General features: G+C 41.1%; 1 protein-coding gene across 1 annotated transcript in view; it reads right to left on the reverse strand.

The window, feature by feature from the left end:
* Positions 1 to 1232: 1232 nt before the first annotated feature.
* LOC125463462 (glucagon-like peptide 2 receptor) overlaps positions 1233 to 27817 on the reverse strand; it is a 55566-nt gene continuing 28981 nt past the window's right edge. The window contains exons 4-12 of the mRNA XM_059653558.1: positions 26142 to 26266; positions 23035 to 23141; positions 19573 to 19729; positions 17834 to 17993; positions 13509 to 13569; positions 11791 to 11860; positions 8187 to 8275; positions 1717 to 1855; positions 1233 to 1283 (exon numbers count right to left, since the gene is read on the reverse strand). Of these exons, the coding sequence (XP_059509541.1) occupies positions 1233 to 1283; positions 1717 to 1855; positions 8187 to 8275; positions 11791 to 11860; positions 13509 to 13569; positions 17834 to 17993; positions 19573 to 19729; positions 23035 to 23141; positions 26142 to 26266 (959 nt within the window). The remainder of the gene's footprint in view (positions 1284 to 1716; positions 1856 to 8186; positions 8276 to 11790; positions 11861 to 13508; positions 13570 to 17833; positions 17994 to 19572; positions 19730 to 23034; positions 23142 to 26141; positions 26267 to 27817) is intronic.

Raw genomic sequence — 27817 nt, forward strand, 5'->3', positions numbered from 1 at the left:
GGTTCAAAAATCACTTGAGGTTTCGATGCGAGATCTTTGCAGAGAGACCAATGTTCATAACAAGATCACTCTAGGTTAGAAAAAATGATATGCTATTACCTTTCTTTCAGAACAAAATGTTGTTGAATTGAGATTTCCTAAGTGAGACAGACACATCCAAGATACTTATATGAAGGGCTGACCATCACTGCTCTCAGAGGCAATAGCTCCCATACAACATCTGCGTTTCCTTAATGTGTTCCCACATGCTATCACTGCTTGGCTGAGGTGAGGAACTCAATTTAGGCATATGAAGTTAGGAAATGTAACTGGATGCTACTGGATGCTGGCCTGATATAGTGATAGTTGATTGCACTGACTATTTTTATCAGTATGATTCATTCTGACTTTTTTACCACTCCCTCTGGATTTCCTCAGCCCACAGACAATCTGTGGCTGAGATAATACCAATATGGACCCTCCCTATGGTTCAGTTTATTTTTATACATAAGAATATAATCAAGCATCAGAGATGTGATTTGTGTCAGAATCAAAAAGAAATGACAGCTTCAGTCTTTTGATCTAATTTTTAGTGAGTTTCTCCTTGCCAAATATTGTCTACTTAATATCAAACCTCGTGTTGTTCACTTGGTAATGTACCACGGCAATAACATGCAGAAAGGATATGGTCAATCAAATGAATATACCAGTGTTAATATATTTCTTCCATAAATGGATCCTGCTGGTTAATGTCATTCAAGGGAGAATATTCTACCAGCGTTTTTGGGTTGCATTGTCTCTGCAGCTTTATCACATATTTCTCCATGTGGGTGCAGCGAGGTGATCAAAGCTTTTCTGAATATTTGTTGTGAGCAAGGACGCCTTCCAAGCTGCTTTTACAACTAAGTGGCTGGCCAGGCTGCTTCAGAAAGCATCAAGAGGCAACAGCATAATGTAAAACTAAAGATGCACATTGGTCGAATCAGAAGACGGTAGAGGGGCATGGGCATGGGTGAACCAGTTAAGTTTTAACAAATTTCTAAAAACAATCGCACCTATTATGTTCCAGGTACACGCTTAATGAATTATTACATCCTTTTGCAGTCAAAGTTGTGACTTAAAATTTTTGCTTGTGTACTTAAGACCACTACATTATGCCAAGGCTGAAGAATTACTGTGTCTGAACAATTTAGCTTCTCTTTTGAGATTACAGTCTAACTGTCAACCCCCTCCGCTGTAAAAGAAGTGCAGTGCTATCTCTTGATATGCCAGCGACTTGCCTCTTCAGTCTCAAGCTCTTGAACCTGTTCCACCAAGAGGACAAAGCAATGATTGCTTAGAAACATGGACATGGGTTGAAGTTTCCCTCCAAGTCAGAGGCCATCCGGATTTGAACATATTTTGCCATTCCTTTCTTATCACGTGAGTCAGAATTCCACCTAGGCACCCATCGGCTCATCAGCACCACAAAGGCGACAACAGCTCAATTGGAAATCCCACTGCCATAACCTCATTGTCAATGATGTCAGGGAATAAATGCCTACCCTGCTAACCTCAAATGCTAAGACTCAATAAAATACTAAGTCGCAGTATCTCTTGATATAGATTAGCCTAGAAATCGTGTTTGAAATATGAGCTCTATAGCTCATTGTCATCCTTGAAGTCCTGGACAAAGAATTAACACCCATCTTACTCACATAAACACCCAGAGTGTTACTGAAGAAATCTCGCTTGTACCTGGAAGGAGCTGATCGCAAGCTGAATAAAGAGACGGATGTGTCGCGGGGAACCCTGAATCTGCTCGTCTGTTAGGAAGATGAATACAAACTCGTGGATGCCAAGCAGAGGTATCAGAACCAAAGTTGATCTGGCCAACCTAAAATATTGAAGTGACAAGAAATGGTTTCGTTTTTGTTTTGGGCAAATTCTTTCATTTGTAAGGTCCCAATTCGACTGGATGAGAACATTTGAAAATCCCCTCTCTGACAACTGGCGCATTAATGCTTGAGAAATACATTGCTCAAATTACTGTCCAAATGAATTTGCACAGCTGGCAATATGCCTATCCCAGGGTAGCAATGTCAGTCAATCAAAAGAAAGGTGAGACATCCTTAATCTCAGCCCAGATCATTGCTTCTAAAATTAATGGCTCAGTTATCACCATAAAATTGTTGGAAGCATATTTTTCAAAGCTCAGACACTTGTTTTAGTGATAAATTATGCATTCCTTTTGCAGTTTATACATGGGTAATAAATACCAAATCCTTAAGAATAATTCTTTTCTTCCTCTTTCCTCCTCAAGAGAATGACTCATTCCTAGGGCATAGTTTCACAACCCTGTAACTTTCTCACAAGAATGACAATATACTTCACGCTTGAAATTGAACAGCTCGGCTATTTTCTGTAAAATTCTCGCATTGATTTTCCCACATTTTCCACTAAAATGCAATGAAGCAGGAACACTGAATGAATCTGCCCTTCTCAAGTTCTTGAGTGGTGCTGGAATTCAGCAACTGTTGATTGATAGCAGCTGAGTGAAGCCGAACTCAGATCGTACAAGGTTAACATGGAAGAAATACACAAGCACTGCGTTGAGGAGCCTTCACTTCTAACGTAATCGTGTCTTTGGCATTTGATATCTGGCAGTGACTTCAGTAAAACATCCCCAAACAATCTCTTTCTCTACACTATTTCCATGAAGCAGAACATTGCTAAGAAGGATTAAATCCTACTTATACAGACGGAGCAAAATGTTCATCAATGAAGCAGAGAGACAGTGCAGGGTTAAGTTCAAGAGCCCTTAAAACTGGGCTTAACCATTAACTCCCACGTCTCACCAGCAGTGCAGGCAATGCATGAACTTTACGCTCTCTGCTATTTTAAAACATTTAAACAGTCTAGCTGGTGCAGGCCACAATGTTGCTTGGCTGCATGTTAGAAAACGAGGACAACATTGCAAGTGGCAAGCGCAGTTGAAGCTCGCCTGTAGAACTTAAAACTAGTCTAGACCTTTTAAAAGGAGGTTAATTGTGACTGCAGCAGGTCAATAAATGTGACCGAGGGGAGAATGGTGGGAAAGGACTGGGTAAGTGCTCCAAGCTTCTTTGATACACCTAGTGAAGGAGGTGTAAAGGGGGAAAGACGATTTGCATCTTTAGGGATCAGGAGACCTGGCAGACACATGTTCAGGAATCAGTTGGGTGGTGGCGTGGGGGTGAGATAGCTTTGGCAGTCAGTGCCAGGATTCAAGCTTCAAGAAGCTGGATGTAGGATTGGCAGAGGGTTAATTACCCTACACAAGTGGTCAAAAGTAGTGAAAGTCACATCTTAACCAACTGTGTCAATAGCTTCAAACCCTGTTTATTTTCCTATCGCTCAGTTACTCATCTACAAACTACCATTCAGGACTCATACATGTCATACACACACACACACACACACACACACACACACAGAGCACCACAACAAACCTCACACTCACACCTCACAGTCTTTACACACTGGGGCTGTGGCATCACCCAAAACAATTGCACGACACTGACCATCTCAATCCGCTATTTCCTGCATGACAAGATAGATCCTGTTGTCTCTCAGTGTGTACTAACCAGAGGGACCATCTTCTGTAGATAATGGAGCACTGAGTTCTGGCCATTATGGCAATAATCGTGTCTCAGGCTGTGGCCTTTGAAAATGGTGAAAGCATTGAAGGTGACAATACCTAATCCTCTCACATCCTGGCTATCTCTCATCAGTCATGCCAGAACCCGCTGCTTAAGCATTTAACCTTTCAGACAAGTAACATAAAATCATACAGCCCTCCAGCCCACCATGTCGGTACCACCAAAGCTATATCAAATCTACGCTTGTCCCACTCTCCAGCACTAGGCCTACAGCCTTGCATATTCTCCTCCCACCCCAGTTATAACCTCTTCCATTGGGCTGAAGGTACCAACGTTTAAACACATATACCATCAGATTCAAAAACATTTGTTATTAAACTTCTGATTGGACCTCTCAAATTTTAAATTATTGTTGATCTTGCTCTTTGTGAACCTCCTCTGAAGCTATAACATTGTCTTGTTCGCTCTGTTCTATAACCCTTAATGCACTTTGTATGGTATGCTCTGCACACAAAACAAAACTTTTCACTTTATCTAAGTACATTTGACAATAATAAATCAATCCCAATCAAATCAAAGTACTTTCTTAAAGGTAGTGAGGTTTCCCACCTCAACTACTCTCCCAGACAGTGCATTCCAGATATCCACCACCACCTGAGTGTAAAGTATTTTCATCAAATCCTCTCTACACCTCCTATCTTTCATTTTATCATGTGTCCCTTTATTACTGGCCCTTCAAATAAGGGGACCTGCTGCTTTCTATCCACCCTGTCCATGCCCCTCCATCTTACAGAACACACACCCCATTCTTCTCTGCTCCAAAGAAAACAACCCAAGCTCTTCCAGGTTCTCTTCATTGCAGAAATGCTCCATCCCAGGCAGCAGTGTGGTGAATCTCCTCTGCAATCCCTCCAGTGCAATCACACCCTTGCTATACTGTGGTGGCCAGAGCTGCACTAAGTACTCTATCTGTGGCCTAATCAAAACCCTCTACAGCTTCAACATAACTTCCCTGCTCTAATAACCTATACTTCAACTGACAAAGGCAAGCATTCCATATGCCCTCTTAACTGTCATACTAACCTGTCCTGCCATCTTCAGGAATTTGTACACAAGCACTTCAAATTCTCGCTGCTCCTCCGGCTTCCAAGTGTTCTGCCACAGATTGAGAACTTACTACTTCTTACTATTTCTTCCAAAGTGCATGACCTTACATTTACCTTACATTTTCCATCTGCCACTCATCTGCTCAACCAGCCAATCATTTATATGCTCCAGCAATCAAAGGCCTCCTTCCTCACTGTCAACCACTTCCTGTCATCAGCAAATTTATTTATCATCCTTCCCACATTCCTTCCTGCATTGTTTATATTGTTACAAACATAAGGGAATTAGTATTGATCCCTTCGGTATGCTACTGGGTAGAGGCCTCCAGTCATTCAAACAGTCTTCTGGCAACACCCTCTGCTTCCTGTCACTGTGCCAGTTTAGGATCCAACTTGCCAAGTTACCCTGGATCTCATGAACTTTTATACCTTCTTTATCAGTCTCCCATGAGAGATTTTGTTAAAGACTTTGGTGAAATCCATAGCGATTACATCGACTGTAATAACCTCACCTATACAACTGGTAACCTGGCCAGGAAGTATAAAAACAGCAAAAACACAGTCATGATTAAACACAGCATCTTAGTTGATCCACTCTGTTTCTGACACATGCGCATATGAATTTTAAAGATTAATACATGAATGAGGCCTGTACACAACACTTGGTCAGGTTAGAGAAGGAACTGGTAGGAGGCAAGACCTGAGCTGAATGTGCTCCTAGTAGCCTGTGCAGTAATATACAGAGATGAAAGCTGGGCTTGCTGCTATGGTATTGGTGAGTAGCCACAGCTTGGAGAGCCATAAATCAATATGATGACCCCACCAAGGCCCATGGCGAATCAGTAATGAATCTCCTTGTGGAACACGTTCAGTATGAGGTCCCTTGGTACCAGGCATGGTCTGCCTATTAAGAACCCATATGGCACACCCAGGCTAGGTATGCAGAACTGTCTGACCTGGGTGGTGACTAGCCTTTGTGTGCTAAGGGCAGTGGCTTTATTTTGGTGTTCAACCACAAACAATGTTCCTTTCCAGTCTGGCTTCCTGAGTTATCACATCTAGTGACAGTGAATACTTCAGTCAAGGATCCTGAGTTTTCTGTTTTGTTAAATATATCTTAGTTTCTATTATAAACGTGTGGGGCAATTAGTTCCATTGGGCCCATGGTTCGGACGAATGCCAACAGTTCAAGTTCAATTCACATTATGGCTGAGGTAGACTTGAAACCTGTTTCTTCATCTGTCCCGTTGTTGATGTGGAATGGAGGCCCTCAGGTTATATAACCAATTAACTGCGATAGACAGGCAATCATGCTTGCTTATGGACAATAGTTCATTACCTATCTTCTTTTTTGCTCAAATCTACAGTGACACATGAGGTAGACAAAGAATGTGCTGTTTTCCCGATTCAAAAGCTAGATTTTTCTGAGACAGGAAATTGATAGCCTGTTGTCAGGGGCTATAGCTTGTGTCAGTCTGCAACAAGACAACCAAAAACCTTGTCCATTTTGTTACCTGCCTTAAGTATATTGGAAGGATGTCCAGACTGATAATGTTTAGGATATTCATGCATCCATCAAGTCCTGAGATGGGAATTAAACATAATATAAATCATAACATAAATCACCCAGCACAGAAATAGAGATACTACCACTGCTTCACAAGACCCAGTTCCTACCTACCCATCTATTATAAAGACCAATAACTCACAGTAAAACCTTGTTGAGGTTGTTGGTTGGTTGACTCGCCAAGCTGGTTTGTTGTTTTGCAGACGTTTCGTTACCGTGCTGGGTAACATCCTCAGTGCAGTCTCTGATGAAGTGTCAGTACGGTTACCCACCTACATTTTAAACTCTGGGGTCCGTTGTGATGGATTGCCTCACTTCCAGTTTTCCTTCAAAGTGGAATGCATATGGGGTCGAGTTAAATCCATTTATTAATAGCCTGCTTCGTGGAGTGCCAGGCTTCCAGGAATTCTCATGCTTGTCTCTGCCTAGCCTGTCCCAGGATCTCGGTGTTGTCCCAGTCAAAGTCGTGGTTCCCCTTGTCCATGAGGAGTGAGATGAGCGAGTAATGGTCGTGTCTTTTGTAGCCAGTTGGTGTTCATGTTCTCTTGTTGTTAGTTTCCTTCCTGTTTATCTGATGTAGTGTTTCTCACAGTCTCTGCAGGGGATCTTGTAGATGACATTGGTCCTGTCCAAGGCAGGGAGTGGGTCTTTAGTTCGGGTGAGCAGTTGTCGTAGGGTTGACGTGGGTTTGTGTGCCACTCTGATGCCCCAGCGGTCGTAGGAGTCTTGTGGTGAGTTTCGATGTCGGGTAGTGTGATGAGTGTATCTGGCCATGTAGTATCATTCTGATGTTGTTTGTGTAGGCATCTTCTGACCCAGTTTTATGGATATCTATTATCCTTGAAAAGCTGGAAGAGGTAGTCTTCTTCCTCTTGACGTAGTTCCGTGTTGCTGCAGTGTGTTGTTGCCCTTATAAATAGTGCTTGCATGCAGCTTCATTGGTGTGTTACTGTTGAAGTTCAATACCTGGTCTGTGTGTGTGGCTTTTTGGTATACTTTCGTTTGCAGTTCTCCATTTGTCTTGTGCTACACCATGACATCCAGGAATGGGAGCTGTTTGTTCTTCTCCTCCTCTCTGGTGACTCTTATTCCAGTGAGGGTATTGTTTGTGAGTTTGTGCGTCTCTTCTAATTTGGTCCGTTTAACGATGACAAAGGTGTTGTTTACATAGTGTAACCACAGTTTGGGTTGGATTTGCGGAAGGGCAGTTGTTTCTAGTCATTGTATCACTGCTTCTGCTATGAGTCCGGAGATAGGGGATCTCATGGGTATCCCGTTGATGTGCTCATGTATTTGGCCGTTGAAAGTGAAATGAGCAGTCAGGCATTGATCCTACGACAAGTGCTCACCCGAACTAAAGACCCACTCCCCGCCATGGACAGGACCAATGTCATCTACAAGATCCCTTGCAGAGACTGTGAGAAACACTACATCAGATAAACAGGAAGGAAACTAACAACAAGAGAACATGAGCACCAACTGGCTACAAAAGACACGACCATTACTCACTCATCTCACTCCTCATGGACAAGGAGAACCATGACTTCGACTGGGACAACACCAAGATCCTGGGACAGGCTAGGCAGAAACAAGCACGGGAATTCCTGGAAGCATGGCACTCCACGAGGCAGGCTATTAATAAACACATTGAACTCAACCCCATGTACATTCCGCTGTGAAGGAAACCCAGAAGTGAGGCAATTCATCTCAACGGACCCCAGAGTATAAAAACCAGGCGGGAGAACACACCAATGCTTCATCAGAGGCTGCACTGAGGATGTCACCAAGTATGGTAACGAAACGTCTGCAGGACAACAAACCAGCTCGGCAAGCCAACCAACCTCAACACCCACAACCCCAGCTACAGATCGACCCCGAAACATTAAAACCTTGTGTTACGGTGAAGATACAGACCTGTATTTGTAGTCACTGAATCTCATTTGTTGGGCTTTAAGTTTTGAAAGCAACATTTTCAAAATTTTTATGAAGATATAGAAGTTCATCTGCAGGAGAGAATAAAGACACATAAAAATATAATTAATTGCTTGTACCTAATGTTACTGCATATCTATTTAGTACAGAAATAAATTTGCTTAGGTTATGGTGAATGGTAAGGGAAGAATTTTGGTTATGATATTGGGAAAATATTTTCCTCTTTGTGTAGCTTACATCAAATCCAAAAGAGTGGACAGACCGAGAATGTGGCCTGCCTCATATCAAAAATTTCGGAGTACTGGCTTTTGACTCAGAAATGACGGCAATCACTGTGATGCCAAGTTGGACACTGTTCAATGCACTCATGTAACTCACCAACTTTCAAAGCAGGCAGTTGCTGTATTTTGAAAATCAAAGGTCCAGGATCACAGATAACCACTTTGAGAGCTGCTGTTAAACAGTCAGTGCATAAGGTAAGTGAGAGGTTAGGGTTCCCGGACGGTAAGGATGTAGGGTACCAAATAGGCAAGGGGGGAATGCCAGGTTGTTAAGAAGTCAAATAAAATCATAAGCCGTAGAGACGTACAACATGTAAATAGACCTTTTGGTCCAACTTGTCCATGCCAAACAGATATTCTACATTAATCTAGTCCCATTTCCAGCATTTGGCCCATATTCTTTTAGGCACTTCCTATTCATATACCCATCCAGATACCTTTAAAATGCTTTAATTGTATGAGCCTTCACCAGTTCTTCTGGCAGCTCATTCAGTTGGAGTTAGATTCCCAGGAAGGTCATGTGATAGGTGGAAAGGATGCCAAGTGAGGGTAGGGTGCTGGGGGTGCTATAGCATGTAAGGTGGCAAAGGGCACAAGTAGACATTGTAATATTTAGAGTAGGTCAGGTTAGGTGGGCGATATGGAGTCTGGCAGAGGGTAGGTTTCATGTTCTGGGGGTGGTCGAGTCTGGCGAAAGAGATGGGATGCAGTTGCATTCCGGGTGCAGGGTAGAAGATGGCTCAGAGGTGGAAGATCAGAACTGGTGTTCGGTATGGGTGGCAGTGGGTTTTGAGCGGGAACAGGGACTGGGTCCTTGGTTGTCGGGAGAGGGGGTTGTTGGCAGGCACAAGGAAGACAGAATGGGGTCTGACGTAGTGAAGTGGGCTGGTGAGGTGGGGCATTGGTCCCAGAGTGGGGGCATTGGGGGTCAGAGGAACATGATGTCTGCAGTGGAGGAAGAAAGGGGGCAGATAGAGACAGGGTGAAGTGGGATAAGGCGTCTGGAGCAGGGAAAGAGGGAAGTGGCGTCCAGAGCCATGGAACTGGAGAGTTGGTTTGGAGCAGGATTAATGATGCGCTAGGGGATTGAGGTTTCTGGGAAAAGAGATGGCAATGTTAGATCAAAGACCTGGGGGTAGTCTGGGAAAGGTGTACTGAGAGGCATGTGAGTCAAGAACTGGGGTGGGGGTGACGTTCAGAAATTAGACAATGCATTTCATTGTATGACTTTTATCGAATCATAGAATCCCTATAGTTCAGAGAAGCCATTTAGTCCATTCAGTCTGCACCAACCCTCTGAAAGCATGCCACCCAGAGTCTCATTATATCTCCATAAACCCACATTTCCCATGGCTAACCCACCTAACCTGCACATCCTGGGACACTACACAGCAATTTAGCATGGCCAATCCACCTAACCAATCCACCTACATCTTTGGACTGTGGGAGGAAACCAGAGCACCTGATGCAGACCCACACAGACACGGGGAGAACGTGCAACCCCCACACAGGCAGTCGCCCGAGGGTGGAACTGAACCCAGGTCCCTGGTGCTTGAGGCAGCAGTGCTAACCACCGTGTCACCCTCAATCACCGAGCCACTGTGCCACCCTCCCTTGAGAAACTACTCACTTAAATTAGTCAGAATTGTCTGAATTGGCAGAATTAAACAGATACTTTCTGAGCATTCCAAATTTTCCAGCAAGAATCTGCAATCTGTCTGACCATTCCTTAAGGGTCTGCTACAATGGGATTCTGCAAATTTGGACAGAGCAACTCCTATCCACACAGGAACAACTATCTGGGAAAAACTGGGCCTCTGTTTCTGTCTGTTTTTGGACTTGACTGATAGATATGTTTGTATGCAAAAGATTGGTAAAGTCTTTTGATGATTTACTAAAGCATGACACTGTGGTTTAATTACCGTATATACTCAAGTAAAAGTCGATCTCATGTAAAAGTCACCTCCCTATTTTTGGCCAAAAAAGTCTGGAATTTTCCAGATATCTCATGCAAATGTCAACCTTAGTTCTTCACAGATACCAGATCAACATTTGTGAGTGAAAGTTTTATCCTGTACATGAATGTTACAATGAGAAAATGATTTTTTTTGCGTTTTGATGTACAATTCACACCAATCTGGTGCAAAAGTTTAAGACACATCAGATCAGAGTCAGGTGACAACATACGTTTTTGTGCAGCTCAGCTGAGCTCAGTTTCCCTGTAGCATTCATGGATTTCAGTAACATACCTAGGTGAGGTTTTGTAATTTCTTTATCATTTTATGTAAAAATGCCCTCCAGATAAAAGCTAAAACGTGTACAGCAATGTTTAAACTGAAAGTAAGTGAAATTGCAGAGAAGACAAATAACTGTGCGGCAGCAAGAGAATTTGTGCTTTGGAGAAACTTGTGAGAGACTGGAGCAAGATATTAAACCAACTTCAGATAATGCCAAAACGAAACGTAGGCCAACATAGGTAAGCCCAGCGAGTGACCACAAATGGAGAAAAAAAATTCCTCAGTGGGTACTTGAAAATCGCCAAAACGGGGGGTGTGTTAATCGTGAAGTCATCCAAATCCATGCATGCAACAAATCAAAGAAGGATGGAATTTTGGATTTTAAGGCAAGTGCTAGATGGTGCACAACTTTTATTAGAAGGCATGGCTTAGTACTTCGGCAGAGAACTAAGACCGCGCAAAAACTACCTGCTGAACTAGAAGATAAGTCATTACAGTTTCAACAGTTGGTGATTAGAAATTGGCAGAAGGCAGGCTAATTTTAAGGTGTTAATTATCTTTAACTTGTTTAAATTAAGATGTACCATGTAATTGCAATTTACAGCCATATTATATTTCTCTTTCACATTTTATATGCATAAATAAAAGTTTACTGATTCATTTCTATTTCTATTATCTTTATCCGATAATTACCATAATTCGTTGTGTTTTTTTTTCTTTATTCATTTAGAGATCAATTGGGCTTCTGCTAATGATACTTTTTTTGGACTGTAACATGAATTTCAGCCCCACAAAATTAGTGGTGTCCATGTAATAGTCAACCCCATAAATTAAGAAAAAAAGCAGACTAAAAAATTTCACGTTTACATGAGTATATACGCTATTTGTGTAAAGCATTGGACTCTAAACCTATTATTATCAGTAAACACCATATACAACATTTCTAAAGCATAAGCAAGATTGGTCATTGGACCGGATATGAACTTATAGGATAGAGATGAGAATTAATTTGTTTAATGACAATTTTACTTACATATGTATTAATAGAAGGCTACCTTCAATACTCACTACTATTGCAAGTATCACCGGCCCCCTAATGATCCACCAGATTCCCGTATGTTTGTTTGTTCCCCAGCACCTGATGCATAAAAACACTTCTGTAAGTCATTATTTCTTTTTACATATTAATTTCTCAGAATTGAAAAATAGTGCACTTTTTTTGCTATTGCTATTCTAATTTGCCTGGATGAATGCAGCTCCAGTAACATGCAAGAAGTGTGACACCATCCAGGACAAAGCAGCCCCATTGATTGGCACCACATCCACAGCATTCACTCTCTCCACCATCAATGTTCAGTAGCAGCTGTGTGTACTACCTACAAGATTTACTGCTGATCCTGATTTGGAAATATATTACCACTCCCTTACTGCCACTGGGTCAAAATCCTAGAATGCCCACTCTAAGGGCATTGTGGGTCTAACTACAGCATATGGACTGTAGGGGTTCAGGAAGGCAGCTCACCACTACCTTCTCAAAGGGAAACTAGGGACGGACAATAAATGCTGGCCAGCCAATGTCCCATGGGTGAATAAAAGAAACTGTAAACAGCGACAAGTATCAAAGACAGAAATGTGAATTAGCAACTGAAAAATGCTGGAAAATGTTCAGCAGGTCTGACAGTGTCGTGGGAGAAAGAAACAGAATGGGAAGAGGCCATGAACTTGAAGCATTAAATTTATTTCATTTTGAATGATTTTTGCAGACGTGTTGAATATTTACAACATTTTATACTTTTAATTATTGAAACAACACCTTGCACTGAAAGTTTAGAAGGCCACAATTATGGCCAATTAAAAGTGGCTGGAAAGATCCTCATGTTTCGCATGCCAACATGGCTGTTTTACATTCCCTGGCAGGGAATCAACCCAAAATGTACCTTCCAGTTGCCACTGCAATCATGGTGCACCTAGAAATGGCTTGGCAGGTATTTATTGCAGATAAGACTATTAATAACTTCACTCAAATCATACAGCCAACTTTCTTTCTCACATTTGCAGATGCTTACCAGGTCAGCATAGAAAAGTAACTGTGAACTCTTACAGTGCCCTTTTGTTTTAGGACTGGCACAGACATGGTAGGCTAACTGGCCTCATCTTATGCCTTTTTAAAAAATGACTCTATCATATTTCTCAGCTTAAGGAAGATTAAAGGCAATATGTAAAGATTGCAAAGTGTGTTACATTAGGCCGGGTAAGCAATTCGGCAAAGCCAAACTTTAATTTCAAAGGCTGAAGTTTGTGTAAGGACCAGAAAACTCTAGATGGTGAAGAGTACCAGGAAAATGCCAAGGAGATTGTGCAAGGAACCTTGACTTCATTGGGCTGAGCATGTTGGTAACAGGAAGGCATTGAAACCAAGGTATTATCAGTTGGATGTAACTGTGGCCTTCAAATTTTTAAGTGAAACACTAGCAGGAGAAAGAAAGAAATGTGCCAAAGGATACTGATAATTGCAATATTTATAAAATTAAGAGAGACAATGAAGTGAAAGTGAAAGACTAATGGGAGAGAGGAATCATTGAACAGTTTAGAAACATTTCTTGTGTTTTATTGAGGAGTCTGAGACATTTGTTGGGGATTCATTATGTTTCAAGAGAATAAAACAATACACTAATCCAATTATTAATAGTGTTATAAAGGAATTAATTTACTTTTAGTAAATCTTACACTAATCCAATTAATAATAGTGTTATAAAGGAATTAATTTACTTTTTAGTAAATCTTACCATTCATTCTCATAGATAACCTTTGAAATTGTCCAAGGTATAACAAAGAATAGTGGGCACACTGAAAGAGAAAGAAGTTCATTGTTGATTCACATTAAGACATGCCATTGAGCTGTGGAAGACTGTTACTCAGAGCCTTGTGTGGAGATTTGGAGTAAGGCAACTCTGACAATTTTATCCAAAGGATGCATGAAAGGTATCCTTCTGGAGACTGGAGAACTCAAGTAATAGCTCCAAGTGAAACGGGAAAGCTCAGCCACAGGGCACAAAGTTGGAGAATTCCCCTCAGAATGCCACAGCTTTACCAAGTTACTATTCTCAGGTTACAGATGGAACTGGCATCACTGTTACACCTTAAGAGAAACGTGAACCTCACCACCCTCCCAACTGAGGTTTCTTACAGGCCCTTAGGGAGGTCAGAGGAGCAACTGAAAGTCTGAACCTATTCCACTTACAGTTCCATGCTTTGAATGAGTTAATAGTTTTCAGTTGAGTTTCTCCTACTCATGAGGTTCTGCATTGTGATAATCTTATTAATGAAAAACATAGTTTGACCATACTTCAATGTATTACCAGTCAAAGTCATCCCAACCTCCAAAATTTATTACACCATCAAAACACACAATTACCCTGCCACCCCAAAAAATCACAACTGACCTTTTCCATCATTTCTTATAAGGCAATAGATGGAAAAGCAATTTTTCCTTTCCAAGAAATCCATGCTGAACACTCCAGAAGTAAAGGGCTGTGGAGGCTGTATTGTTAAGTATTTTCAAGATTGACAAAGACAAATTTTTAATCAGTGAAGGAATCAAGGGTTATGGGGAAAAGGCAGGAATGTGGACTACAGGATTATGAGATCAGCTATGACCTCATCGAATGATAGAGAAGACTCAATGGACTGAATGGCCTATTTCTGCTTGTACATCTTATGGTCTTATAAACAGAGCACAGGACAGTCTGGGAAGTGAAAAGCAATCTACATTTATATTGCAACATCAATGTGAGAAATCATGCGGTACACGGAAACATCATCAGACAAAAGCTGACAGAGAGCTAAAAACGGAAATACTAGGACAGGTCATTAAATCTTGGTCAAGGTGATAAGTTTAAGGGAGCTTTTCAAAGAGGAGAAGAAAATGCAAAGGCTTTTCTCTTCAAAGTGTAAGGCCTAAATGAAATGGACACAAATGCTGAAAGGAATGGGCAATGCACAAGAAGTCAGAGCTTGAGAATTGGAGAAAGAAGAGCTGAAAGGTTACAAAAATAGGGTGGTCAAGCCATGAAGTGAATTAATCACAAATATATAGGGCTTATATTGTGCTGTGTATCATCCTAGTACCTTTTAGGGGCCATTCCTATTCAGGAATGCTTTTCAAATAACCCTTCTCAATTAAATGTTACGGAAGACAGATCTAAAGACACCAACTGGATCTGATCGGAGTGGTGTGGGTAAAAAACCGGAAGGATAGCATGAGGCTCTAAATTTATTGAACTCAGTGTTGTGTTAGCAAAGCTGCAGGGTTCCCGAGACAAAAATGTTGGCGTGGGAACACGGTGGTGTGTTGAAGTGGCAAGTGACTGGAAGCTGAGGGTCGTTTATATGGTCAGGACATAGGTGAATTGCAAAGCAGTCAGCCAGTTTGCGTATTGTCTTCCCAGTGTTGAGGAGACCACACTGGGAACATTAGTGAGTGCATAGTGAGAGAAGATCTTAATTCTGAAAATCAAAAAGTAGAGTCAGAGCTGACAGACAGCACAAAGTACCAAATGATGGTGGGAGTTATTTTTAGACTACCACCAGTTGTGTCAATTCAGGGCACAATAGAAATCAGGAAATTAGAGATGCATATTGCACGGGTAATACAGTAATATTAGGGGACATCAGCCTAATTTTTTGTATTCACTCATGGTACATGGGCATCACTGGCTGGCAAGCATTTATTGCCCGTGCCTAATTGCCCTTCAGAAGGTGGTGCTGAGCTGCCTTCTAGGACTGCTGCAGTCCACCAGCTGTGGGTTAACCCACAATGCCATCAGGGAAAGAATTCCAAGATTTTGACCCAGTGACAGTGAAGGAACAGCGATATATTTCCAAGACACAATAGTGAGTAGCCTAGAGCTGGTGGTGTTCCCATGTTTCTGTGCCCTTGTCTTTCTAGATAGAAATGATCATGGGTTTGGAAGGTGTTGTATGAGGATTGTTGGTGAATTTAGACTGGTTTTTGACTGATTATAGACTGGATAAACATAATTAGCTCAATTTTGTAGAGGATGAATTTCTAGAATGTATATACCATTGCTGTCTCAAACAGTGTGTTGAGGAACCAACTAGGATCTTAAATCTAAACAAAGGAAACTAGAGAGGTATGATGGACAAGGTGGCTACAGTAGATATGGACAGTGCAATGAAAGGTATAGCTATAGACAGGCAATAACTAGTATTTACAAGTTATTACATGGAACACTAGAAATGTATCAAAGAATGATACAGAAGTGAATATGCCTAATTTCTGTCGCAAAAACGTTCAACAGAAAATATGAGTCAACCATGGCTAATAAAAGAAATTATAGACTGCATTAGGTCAAAAGAAAAGGCTGCAAGGATTACTGCTTGGGCCTTAGCTTTTCACAACATTTTTCAATGTTTTGCATGGAGGGACCAAGTGCAATATTTACAAGTTTGTTGATGACATGAAACAAGATGGAACAGATGCCACCTGTGGAGATCCTTAGTCTAAATTAAAATCAATCTGTATTTATTTCAGCTAGTAGGTACTAACAAACATTGCTACTCTGATAGAAGATTAATGCACAAACAAAACATCAAGATTAGGATCATATTCCACCTTGGGAGCCTACAACCCAATAGTCTCAATGTGGACTTTACTAGTTTCAAAATCTCCCCACCCCCCAGTTTCATCCCACAGCCAACCTCCTCCTCAACCTTGCTGCCTTGACCTGTCTGTCTTCTCTCCCACTTATCTGCTCCTTCCACCTCACTGACCAATCCCCACCACCGTCTACCTGCACTCATCTATCGCCATCCCACTTACCTTCCCCAGTCCCACCCCTCCTTTCTCTATTTATTTCAGAGCTCCCTTCCCCCTCCCTCAATTCCGAAGAAGGGTCCCAACCCTAAACATCAGCTTTCCTGCTCCTCTGATGCTGCCTGGCCTGCTGTGTTCATCCAGCTCCACACTGTGTAAGCTCTGACTCCAGCATCGGCAGTTCTTAATAACTCGCAGGATTAGGAGCAACCCTTTCGAAAACCTTCCAAATGTAAACAAGAAAATGTTGCATAAATGAAATATAAATGCAAATTAGGCTGAATAGCCTAGTCTTATGTAGTCTATGCCCCGTAGCTTGGGCTTCCTTTGTTAGAGCTTTGGTGGGCTGCAGTAGAATTGAGGGTGGGATGGGGTTGGTATAAGACCATAAGACCATAAGACATAGGAGTGGAAGTAAGGCCATTCGGCCCATTGAGTCCACTCCCCCATTTAATCATGGCTGATGGGCATTTCAACTCCACTTCCCTGCACTCTCCCCATAGCCCCTAATTCCTTGTGAGATGAAGAATTTATCAATCTCTGCCTTGAAGACATTTAACGTCCTGGCCTCCACTGTGCTCCGTAACAATGAATTCCACAGGCCCACCACTCTCTGGCTGAAGAAATGTCTCCTCATTTCCATTTTAAATTTACCCCCCTCTAATTCTAAGGCTGTACCCATGGGTCCTAGTCCTCCTATCTCTGATGAAGGGTCTAGGCCCAAAATGTCAGCTTTTGTGTTCCTGAGATGCTGCTTGGCCTGCTGTGTTCATCCAGCTCCACACTTTGTTATTGTGACCATGTAACCGGTTTCAGTCTCACTGATGAGAGATACTGACTGGACAGGATTCAGTGGACAGCTCTCCCACTCTTCCTTAAAACAGTGCCTCTGGATCTATTACGTTTGTGACTGGGGTCCCTCATTTGCAAGAAAGCAAGTGGTGCCTCATTTGAAATATCAACTTCCAAAACTTCAGAGCTTCTTGAATGCTGCAGTGAGAGCCTAGACTTAATGCTCCATTCTTGAAAATGGACTTGGACAGTCAATCATTTAACCAGAGGTCTACCAATTAGACAAGGATAAAATTTTGCCATGCTGATGTATCTTTCAGCAGTTCTCAACATTTATGCACACACGTGAGATTAAAGAGTTGGGAATAGGGTCAGTTGTCTTTTCCTGAATGTTTAGCTGCAGTTAATAAATATACACAGCCATCAAAAACAAGATTACTTTTTAAAACAGTGAAGAACATTTTGAACTTTTGATTCACTTACCCCATCCTATCAGGACATATTGTTTTAACAGGCTTTTCTCTGAAAGGACAGCAAGGACGATCATTTTATGAAGATAAATTCCTTCCACCAAAAGCCAGAAAAAGTTGGCTCCAACAAAGTAGTGCATGAAAACCTGTGCCATCTTACATCCATTTGAAACCTGCCAAGAGAGAAAGTCCACGCTTTGTCAATAACTACTTTAATGTCTTTTAGAGCAACAGTAAAACATAAGATTCATTTTGCTGATGTTTCTGTACCGGCTCACTTTATTTATGAGAACACTAGCGTAGTAACTTTTGGCTGAATGAATTCTCCAGAAACTCAGTGATTGTGCTACCACGCTGATATGATCTTCCTGTAGTACAGCAGAATTCTAATAGTGCTGTCAATGTATTTAACTTTTCATGTTAGGCTCAAACTTAGAGAAAACCTACGAACAGAAAGGATAATGGTTCGGTGACGCCAAGTATCAGAGATAAAATGCTACAGGTTATATCGAATTTTTGATCTAGACAGACAGTAAATTGTACGGCTCTTAATCACAACATTGCTCTCCTCTTTCGTGTTTTGTTTTAAAAAATGCAGTGAGCAACTCAATTCTTGACTCCCCAGACTATGACTACCATCTTTTAGTCTCAACTCAGGAGTATGATGGAATACCCATCCCCCTTGCCTGGATGGGTGCAGCTCCTACAACACTCAAGAAGCTCGACAGTATCCAGGACAAAGCAACTCACTTGGTTGACAGCACGTCCACAAGCATTCAGTCCCCCTACCACTGAAGCACAGAAGCAACAGTATGTACCATCAATCTGATGCACTCCAGAAATTGACCAAGGCTCCTCAAGCAACACCTCCCAGCTGTTACCACCTTGATCAATAATGTGTGGGGACATTACAACCTGCAATTTCCTCCTAAACACAAATCACCATCCTGTGTTGGAAATATATCATCGTTCATTTATTCTCACAGCATCTGAATCCTGGAGCTATCTCTCTAATAGCATTATGGTGCGCCTACACACATTGAGCCACAGTGTTTCAAGAAGGTAGCTCACCACCACCTTTCTCAAAGGCACTTAGAGATGGCACTGTGTCCTAGCTCAGCCAGAGAAGCCCACATTCGTTGAATTAATAATAAAAAAAATGTTCTTGAAGGATGGAATATATCCTTCCGTTATTAGCAGTAAAGGATCGAAACATTTAGATTCTCATGGTTCAATATCATAACAAATACTATGATTGTATCTTGTTTACGATGCAAGGCAAGACCATATGAAAACCCTACAGATATGCTTACATTGTTTATTGCTAATGGGGAGCAGCAGTTACTATCCTTAAGTGATTGAGTCATTAGGTACCCTTATCTTGGGAAAATAGTATTCATTATATAACTCTTAAAAGATCATTCACGGGATCAAAATATTCTGCACTGGTTGCAGAATCATTCATTTCAAAATCACTTGGACTCACTTGGAACACTAAATGATCTAAGTGTGGTATTTGTACAAATAAAAAGAGAGGACAAATAGAAAGGAAGAGATGTGTTGCTGACAACAATTGAGAGTCATACGCTCATGACAGTGATATATTTGCTCTAGGATGGTTTAAAGCTCTGTTACAAAGAGAACGAGCTGAGTGGGCACCATGGTCAGCATGGACCAGTTTGGGCCAAAGGGCTTGTTTCCATGCTGTATTAATCTATAACTCTATAACTCTACATAGGATATCAAATTTACCTCTGTGTCAAAAAAGGTCTTCCATCCCATTTCATCTTCTGGGTGTTTGGAGTAAGTATTATTCAGGAACATATCTTTTATGAGGACAGCCAGTGCTCGCAAAATAAAGGAAGCAAACAAATTCATGTGGATGTAGTTTCGAGTACAATGCAGCTTCCTACAGAAAACAGGGTTAAGAAACCAAATACAGTTACCAGCACTCTCTTTGGACTCCAAATAATCTGGATCAAACTGAAGCTCCAACGCAAATGGGCAAAACAAGCATTCTCCTAGAAATATTTCCAATGTACTTCTTCTAAATTTTACTAACGTGCTCCAACACTAATAGGTCCATTGACATAGACATAAATTGTTGGCCCTGGTTGCTGTTGGACATGAATGTGACAGCATTGCTAAAGCTTCTGTTTGAAGGTCTGTTATTAGGACATATTTGGAAACATTTCACTCCCATCAAACACAAGCCTTAACTTGGAGACAAAGTCAGGTTGTGGGGGTGATGATGCCTCTAATCCTGTGTGAACCCATACATGGATTTTCCTAGATATCATATTTCATAATCAACAAGGAAAATGTGCAATGTTTTACATGGGATCCAGAGTTTTTTTTTATTCATTTAGAGAATGTGGGCATCACTGTCAAGACCAACATTCATTACCCATTTCTAATTGTCCAGACAGCAGTTGAGAGTCAACAACATTGCTGAGGGTCTGGCGTCACATGTAGACCAGACCAAATAAGGATGGCAGTTTCTTTCCTGACAGGATATTATGAACCAGAGGGTTTTTTTTTAACCTGACAATGGTCCATGGTCATTATTAGACTTTTAATTCCAGATTTTTACTGAATTAAAATTCCAGCGCTGCCATGGCAAGATTTGAACCCAGGTCCCCAGAACATTACCATGGTCTCTGGATTAATAAGCCGGCAATAATACCTCCATACCTCACCTCAATAGGGGCTGAAGCATTATTTGGTTCTGGAAAACTGCTAAAGCTATAAGAAATAGTTTTGAAGGATTAGAAACACTAATAGGGACATGGACATGGTCAGTGTGAAGAAAAGTAATGGTCAATGAAGAATCAAAGGTTATGACACTGACTGGGGCAAATCAAAGATTGAAGAGATAAGATGCAATCTGCCTCAAACTAATGAAAGAAAATATTGAAAATGGATAATGAATCAACAGTAGGGAATATTTACCATGAGCTGGTCGCTTATAACATAGATACCTACTGGATAAAAAGGGGGAGCTGCAAAGAAGGGAGCTTCAGAGGTGATCTAGCCTATTAAAATTAAGTGAAACAGAAAAAAAACAATGTTAGCAATAATAAAATTGTGAAGAATTTAGAAAATAGAGCAGAGAACCAAAAAAAATTGTATAGGTTTTTATTAGCATTTAATAGCGAAAGGAATAATTAAATGACGACAAATCGGCAATCTACTTGTGGGTACAGAACTAATGACTGAGATTACATATAAATATTGCATGACTTCAAGCGATGAAGGAGAAGCACTCCGAAAGCTTGTGATTTCAAATAAATCTGTCAGACTATAACCTGGTGTCATGTGACTTCTGATTGTCCACCCCTGTCCAACACCAGCACCTCCACCTCATGATAAAAATATTATGCATCTGTTTATAAAATTGAACTGGAAGAGGAACATGGACTGATAATCATTGTTGGATGTCATTGTGTAAAAGGAATTTGACTGAAGCCTTTAGACAATATGTCACTGGATGCTGGTGGCATACGTACAATTCTGAGAATGGAGGGCAGAGTGGAAATAACAGAATCAATGACCACAATTTTTCAATCCACTGAATGAGGCCCAAAGGTTAACTAATCTAACATTTTTGTTCAAAAATTGTCAGAAACATTATTTGGTTGTGGAAAACTGTGGAAATCATTAATTGAAGACCAACACAGTGAGCATTTGGAGATGTATTGGCAGCTAGCACAGGCTGGTTTGACAAGCCTAGTGCAGCTTGTGGAAGAAACTGGACTGATGAAAGCGATTCAGTCGACCCTACACAAGTGGACTTTCAGAGGAAGTTTTTTTAACGTGTCCCACATGCAGCTTTAAGTGAAGAAAATAGCTGCATGTTACAAAAGGAAAAGTAGAGGCTTTGGTAAATGTGAGATAGATTTCAGAAAGATAGAGCAGATTAACAGAATGCTTTGCTATTTGATCAATATTCAAATAGATCAATATTTAAACCAGAGCAAATTAGAGGAGGCAGCAGCACAATGAGATTAGTTTTGTGATAGCAAGAACTGCAGATGCTGGTGTCAGAGTCAATACAGTGTGGAGCTGGAGGAACACAGCAGGTCAGGCAGCTTCAGAGGAGCAGGAAAGTTGATGTTTCGGGTTTACATCCTTCACCAAAGAGGTACATAGATTTGATGGGCAAAAAGTATTTCTGATTTGGTCATCACAATGAGTATTTTAAAGAGCTCAACAAGAACAGAGATGTCAGTTTTAGACAATAGAATTCAGGTTCCCAATTCATGTTGATGAAACTTTATCTAATAATTTTCATGCTACTCCATATGTGCTGCATAACACACGATCAACTTTGCTTCTTGTTCTCCTGACCTATGGTTATACTGGATATAGCTGTAATGTAACTTTTTAAAAAATTTCTCTGTACTGTAACAAAGGATTGTACCGAGGGTACTCTGTACCTGGGACGGAGCACCGTGTGTTAGTGACATTGTTACGCTGTAACTAATCTTGTAACTGAAGAAGCTATACCCGGGTATCCTTGTACTGTAAATGGTGGCACTGACGGCACTCTAAGTGGGGACATATAAACATGTACTCATGTGAGCACGTGACAATAAAGCTAATTCTAATTCTAATTCTATCAATATAGGTGCATTACAAGCACATTAGCAATATTATCCAGATCAGCAGCTATATAACTATATTGTTAGACAGTGGAGTTTTAGCCCATTATCGGAAAGAAGTTATGTTTATCCTCTTTTTCCTCATGGTCATCTCTGTTGTCATTTCATTTGGACATTCTCCAGCACACAAACTAATAATTAATTCTGTTGTTCAGCATACCATTAAGAAAGACATGGTATTATTGATATGTTAGACAGAAGGGGTAGTCCTGATGAAAGCGTGTAGAACCCGAAATGTTAACTCTGCTTTCTCTCCACAGATGCTGCCAGGCTGGCTGTGTTTTCTCAGCCATTTCTATGTTTATTTCTGATTTCCAGCATTCATAGTTCATTGGTTTTACTTGGGTTGGGGGTGGGGGGAGGTTTACATAACCAGTTGATGCTAGGGGTCTCACAAAGTACTGCTCATTTATGCTGGACAATGGTTTCAGAATGCCCTTGACTTGTCCTATAAAATAGGAACAATAGGTAGGACAATAAAGCTATAATAATATTAAATATCACTAATTCCAGCAATAATATTAGGAGAGTTTAACATGAGACAACAAACCTGAGCCACAGCAGAATCAGCACAGCTAGTGTGAGTGAGGCCAACGAGAGAGAGTAACCCACAGTGTAGATCAATTGCACAGCCTTCAGTAACCCATGTTGATTTTTCTGCAAAGATATGAAAAAGCAAAACCACAACATGGCATTATTAAGAGCAAGATGAGCTGTGCTTCTCTTTCTTGAATAACTGACTTACAACAAATGCAACTTCCTACTTATGGAAGAGTACATCTTATCTTCAAATTGTTTATTGAGAAATTGAAGTGAAGAGCCAACACCCAAACTTTTACATCGATTTTCAGTAGCCTGGGAAAAATCAGCATTTAGTACCCACCCACTGAGAAAGTGTTGGTCAGCTCCATTCTTTGCATTGAAGATATTCCTACAATGTTGTTGTGTGGGAAGTTGCAGAATTTTGAAAACTGTGAGCATGAAAAAGCTGTAAAAGATATATCAGAGTAAGGATGTTGTGGTATGTGGAGGACAACTTGTAAGTGGACCTTTCCAATTGAAGCTGCTGCACTTGCCCTCCTCATTAGTTGAGGTGGTGCCAGTGAGGGAGCCTCCCTATGCAATACCCAAACTGTAGCCTGCTCAGGTATACATGGTACACAGCTTCTGGTCAGAGATGACCATTCCAGACTGTTGATAGTAGGGAAATTAGGAATTGTAATGCTACTGAAAATCAAAGGCAGATGCTTAGCCTGTCTCTGGTTGGGTTTAGCCTTGACTAGCATTTGTGCGACGCAAATGTTCCTTCCAGAAATCATGATACCATAAATCAGTCGAAAAGAGTGAGAGAGATGAGGTAAGTCAAGAAATAGTTCTTACAGATGTATTATCCTAAATAATTATAAGGTAAATATAGAGTGGTGAGGAATTTGCCTTACCTCAGCACATGTCAAAAAAACCTATCAACTTGTGATGTTTTGAAGAATACTGTGGTTACAAATAAGCTGTGGTTGGTTCGCTCGCCGAGCTGGTTCATTAGTTTGCATACATTTCATTACCCTGCTGGATAACATCATCAGTGCAGTCTCTGATGAAGCGTCGTGTTTTCCTGCTTGTTATTTAAACTCTGCGGTCTGTTGGAGTTGATTACCTCCTTTCCAGTTTTTCTTTGTGGTGGTGTGTATTTAGAGTCTAATTCTATATGTTTATTGATGGTCTTCTTGGTGGAGAACGAGGCGTCTCGAAATTCCCATGCTTTGGCCTGTCCTAGGATCCTGATGTTGTCCCATTCGAAGTGGTGGTTCTCTGTGTCTGTGTGTATGGAGATGAGTGAGTATGGGCCATGTAGATGACATTATACACACGACTTCAAAGAAAATCCAGAAATGAGGTAATCAACTCCAATGGATCCCAGATTTTAAATAACAAGCAGGAAAACAGGACAATGCTTCATTGGAGGCTGCATGGATGATGTTACCCAGCAGGGTAATGAAATGTCTGCAAACTTATGATCTAGCTGAGCGAGCAAACCAACCATAGCATCACAACCGAGCTACAAATCTACTCAGGAACCTTAGGCACAAGTAAATCCTGTTTCATAAATAACTATCAGAAAATAATGTTCATTATGTGTACGCCATTTAATATTTTGTCCTGATGTCAGTTACTCCTTTCCAAGTTATAATTCGACAAATACAAAATGTTTTTCAAAGTAATTACTAATCAAGATGTTGTTGCTTTGTACAATGACGTACATCTGTACAGCAAACATGGGAACTTCAAACATTAAAAGACATCTACAATCTCTGCCATGTTAGGCTTACAACCAGTTGTTGAATTGGAGTTGGCTCCCGTCCTTTTCATATCCTCTCCATCTATCAGTTTTTTTTATTTAGCATGCATGCAGCTTTAATTAAAATAGAATTAACTAGATCAAAATTAATGAATCAATTACAAGATGTTCTTGAACGAAAGAAAGGGAATTTTGCAATACTAACTCCCTGAAAATAATCAAAATGGGACGTCTAGCACATGCACAACACACAGCTAATAAGTTGCAAAAAGAGAAAGTGTCTAGTCTGGATAGGAGGAGCAGGCTGCATGAAATGTCCATTGAGTCTTTGAGGTATTAGATTTCAAATCTGAGGTTGGTTGTTTATATGTTGACTCATACTGTAGCATTATGGCAAAATTTATGGACCTGAGTTTTCAATAAGTTAAGTTGCTTATGTAACTGGCACTGCTTTTTGAGGTTGAGAGAAAGAGAGAGAGAGAATCAGGAAGAGAGAGAGAGTCTTGCAGTATCCTTGCTGTTATCAGCTTGTGTTTCTGTCTCTCTCTGCTTTTCTGCTCAGCTGTTAAGTTTGTTTGTCTATTCCCAAGTCTTTCATTATCTTTCCAAGTTACCAGTTGTTGGTCATCACTAAATGTTCAATATGTGCAATTTAACACACAAGTCTGGTTTAAACAGGAGATCTAGCTTTTTAGTTATGTACTGATTGTTACTACAATGCTTTGTTGCTGTATTGTTTTTGTTGGCATGTGAAATCTCATTAGTATTCAAGTATTAAAATAAGGACTCATTGGAAAATAGTTTGGCAAGTATTGCTTTAATATATTTGGAAAGCAAAAGTTGATAAACCTCAGTTTTAAAATGAATGACAGATCCAGCATTTGTGGCCATATTTAGAAGAGAGTTCCAAACTTCTAATGTACTTTTTATCTGCCAAGATCTGATGAACAACATTGTGATGGAAGACTACTATGACAGAAACATATAGGAAACAATGCAGCATTAGGACTGTCTAGAGGATGACTTCATGAGAGAGACTGGAACAGATCTGAACAGTTTTTTTCAAATTAAGGAAATACACCCTGAACTCCACTGGTTGTTTGAACATGGATGCTAGGGCAAAATTAACATTTTCAGATGTTTTGGCAGAATGAAGACCAAATGGAATTTTAGATTTTCTCAACCTTTCTGGAATACTGTTATCCTGAACTAACCAATAGCACTGTCTGGCCATGACGATGCTCAGATGGAGTCTGTAAAGAGAAAAATCTCCATTTCCAGATGACTAGAAAAAGCAAGAACTACTGTGGCAAAGTTTACAATTTACAAAATGAATAAAGTTTACAAGCATCCCAAAGGTTTACCTTCTGCAGGACATCATGGCTGTCTTCAGAGCATTCAGAATGATCCCGCCAGACTGCAGTAGAATTTGAGACTGTCATCCAACTACCATTTTCTAGGCAATGCCTGTAGACCATTCCTGTGCTTCCTGCAAGGAAGGACACTGAGGTGAACCAGTTTGGAGACAACAAGGTTGAACTTTAAGGGTTTGTAGTCTTTCAACAGAAGATCAGGACCACACAGTGACTCAGTGGTTAGCACTGTGGCCTCGTAATGCCAAGGATCTTGGATCAATTCCAACCTCAGGTGATTGTTTGTGTGGAGTTTGCACATTCTTTGCGTATGTTTCCCCTGGGTGCTCCAGTTTCCTCTCACTGTGCAGAAGCGTTCAGGTTTGGTGTATTGGTCATGATAAATTGCCCATAGTGTCCAGAGGTGTGTAGGCTAGGTAGATTAGTCTTGGGAAATACAGGGTTATGAGGAGAGAGGTGGGGGGATGGGTCTGAATGGGATGCTGTTTGGAGGGTCAGTGTGGACTTGATGGGCCAAATAGTCCACTTCCACATTGTAGAGATTCTACGATTGATGAATAGAAGGCATTACAGTATGCTTTAAATGAAGACCGAACTCCTGGGAGTCCTGATGCCCAAAGGATACAACATTTTCTGGAACATATTTTCAGGGAATTTCTCATTTATTTTCCCTTTGAGAGATGGGATGGTGTGGGTTAGATGTTGGGATGTATCTAGTCTACTGCTCCAGTCATCACGCAAAGGAAAGCAGGCTCAATGTACCAACTACTCCTTTTCCGTCTGTCAATTTTATATATTTATAGACTATAACAGCAGGGGAATGTCAAGCCTGATCTGGCCTTTAATGGCTGATCACAAACTAACACCTTCTTCCCCAGTCACTTAACTCCCCACTGACTGAATGCCAGAGACTTGCACTCAATGTGCACCTGTATTTGTTCAGATGTTTGGTAAATGTTACTGACAAAATAGCTTTGCTGCAAGCACAACTCCCCCTTACTGTGGTCTGGAGATTTCAAAGATGGAGAGGGTCTCTGGCTTTGGTGAAAATGGCATTATACTTCAATGCCACAAGTCCTACACCTGAACCTGGCACATGCCGTTTTCACTGAGGGGGAATGAGGATGGTTTGTACTTTGCACATCTGTGGTTCACAGTGGCAACTATGAATGCTAAAGTCAAGAGATAATGGGAACTGCAGATGCTGGAGAATTCCAAGATAATAAAATGCGAGGCTGGATGAACACAGCAGGCCAAGCAGCATCTCAGGAGCACAAAAACTGATGTTTCGGGCCTAGACCCTTCATCAGAGAGGGGGATGGGGAGAGGGAACTGGAATAAATAGGGAGAGAGGGGGAGGCGGACCGAAGATGGAGAGAAAAGAAGATAGGTGGAGAGAGTATAGGTGGGGAGGTAGGGAGGGGATAGGTCAGTCCAGGGAAGACGGACAGGTCAAGGAAGTTGGATGAGGTTAGTAGGTAGATGGGGGTGCGGCTTGGGGTGGGAGGAAGGGATGGGTGAGAGGAAGAACCGGTTAGGGAAGCAGAGACAGGTTGGACTGGTTTTGGGATGCAGTGGGTGGGGGGGAAGAGCTGGGCTGATTGTGTGGTGCAGTGGGGGGAGGGGACGAGCTGGGCTGGTTTAGGGATGCAGTAGGGGAAGGGGAG

This window comes from Stegostoma tigrinum, chromosome 22, assembly GCF_030684315.1.
Source record: "Stegostoma tigrinum isolate sSteTig4 chromosome 22, sSteTig4.hap1, whole genome shotgun sequence".
NCBI classification, from domain to species: domain Eukaryota; kingdom Metazoa; phylum Chordata; class Chondrichthyes; order Orectolobiformes; family Stegostomatidae; genus Stegostoma; species Stegostoma tigrinum.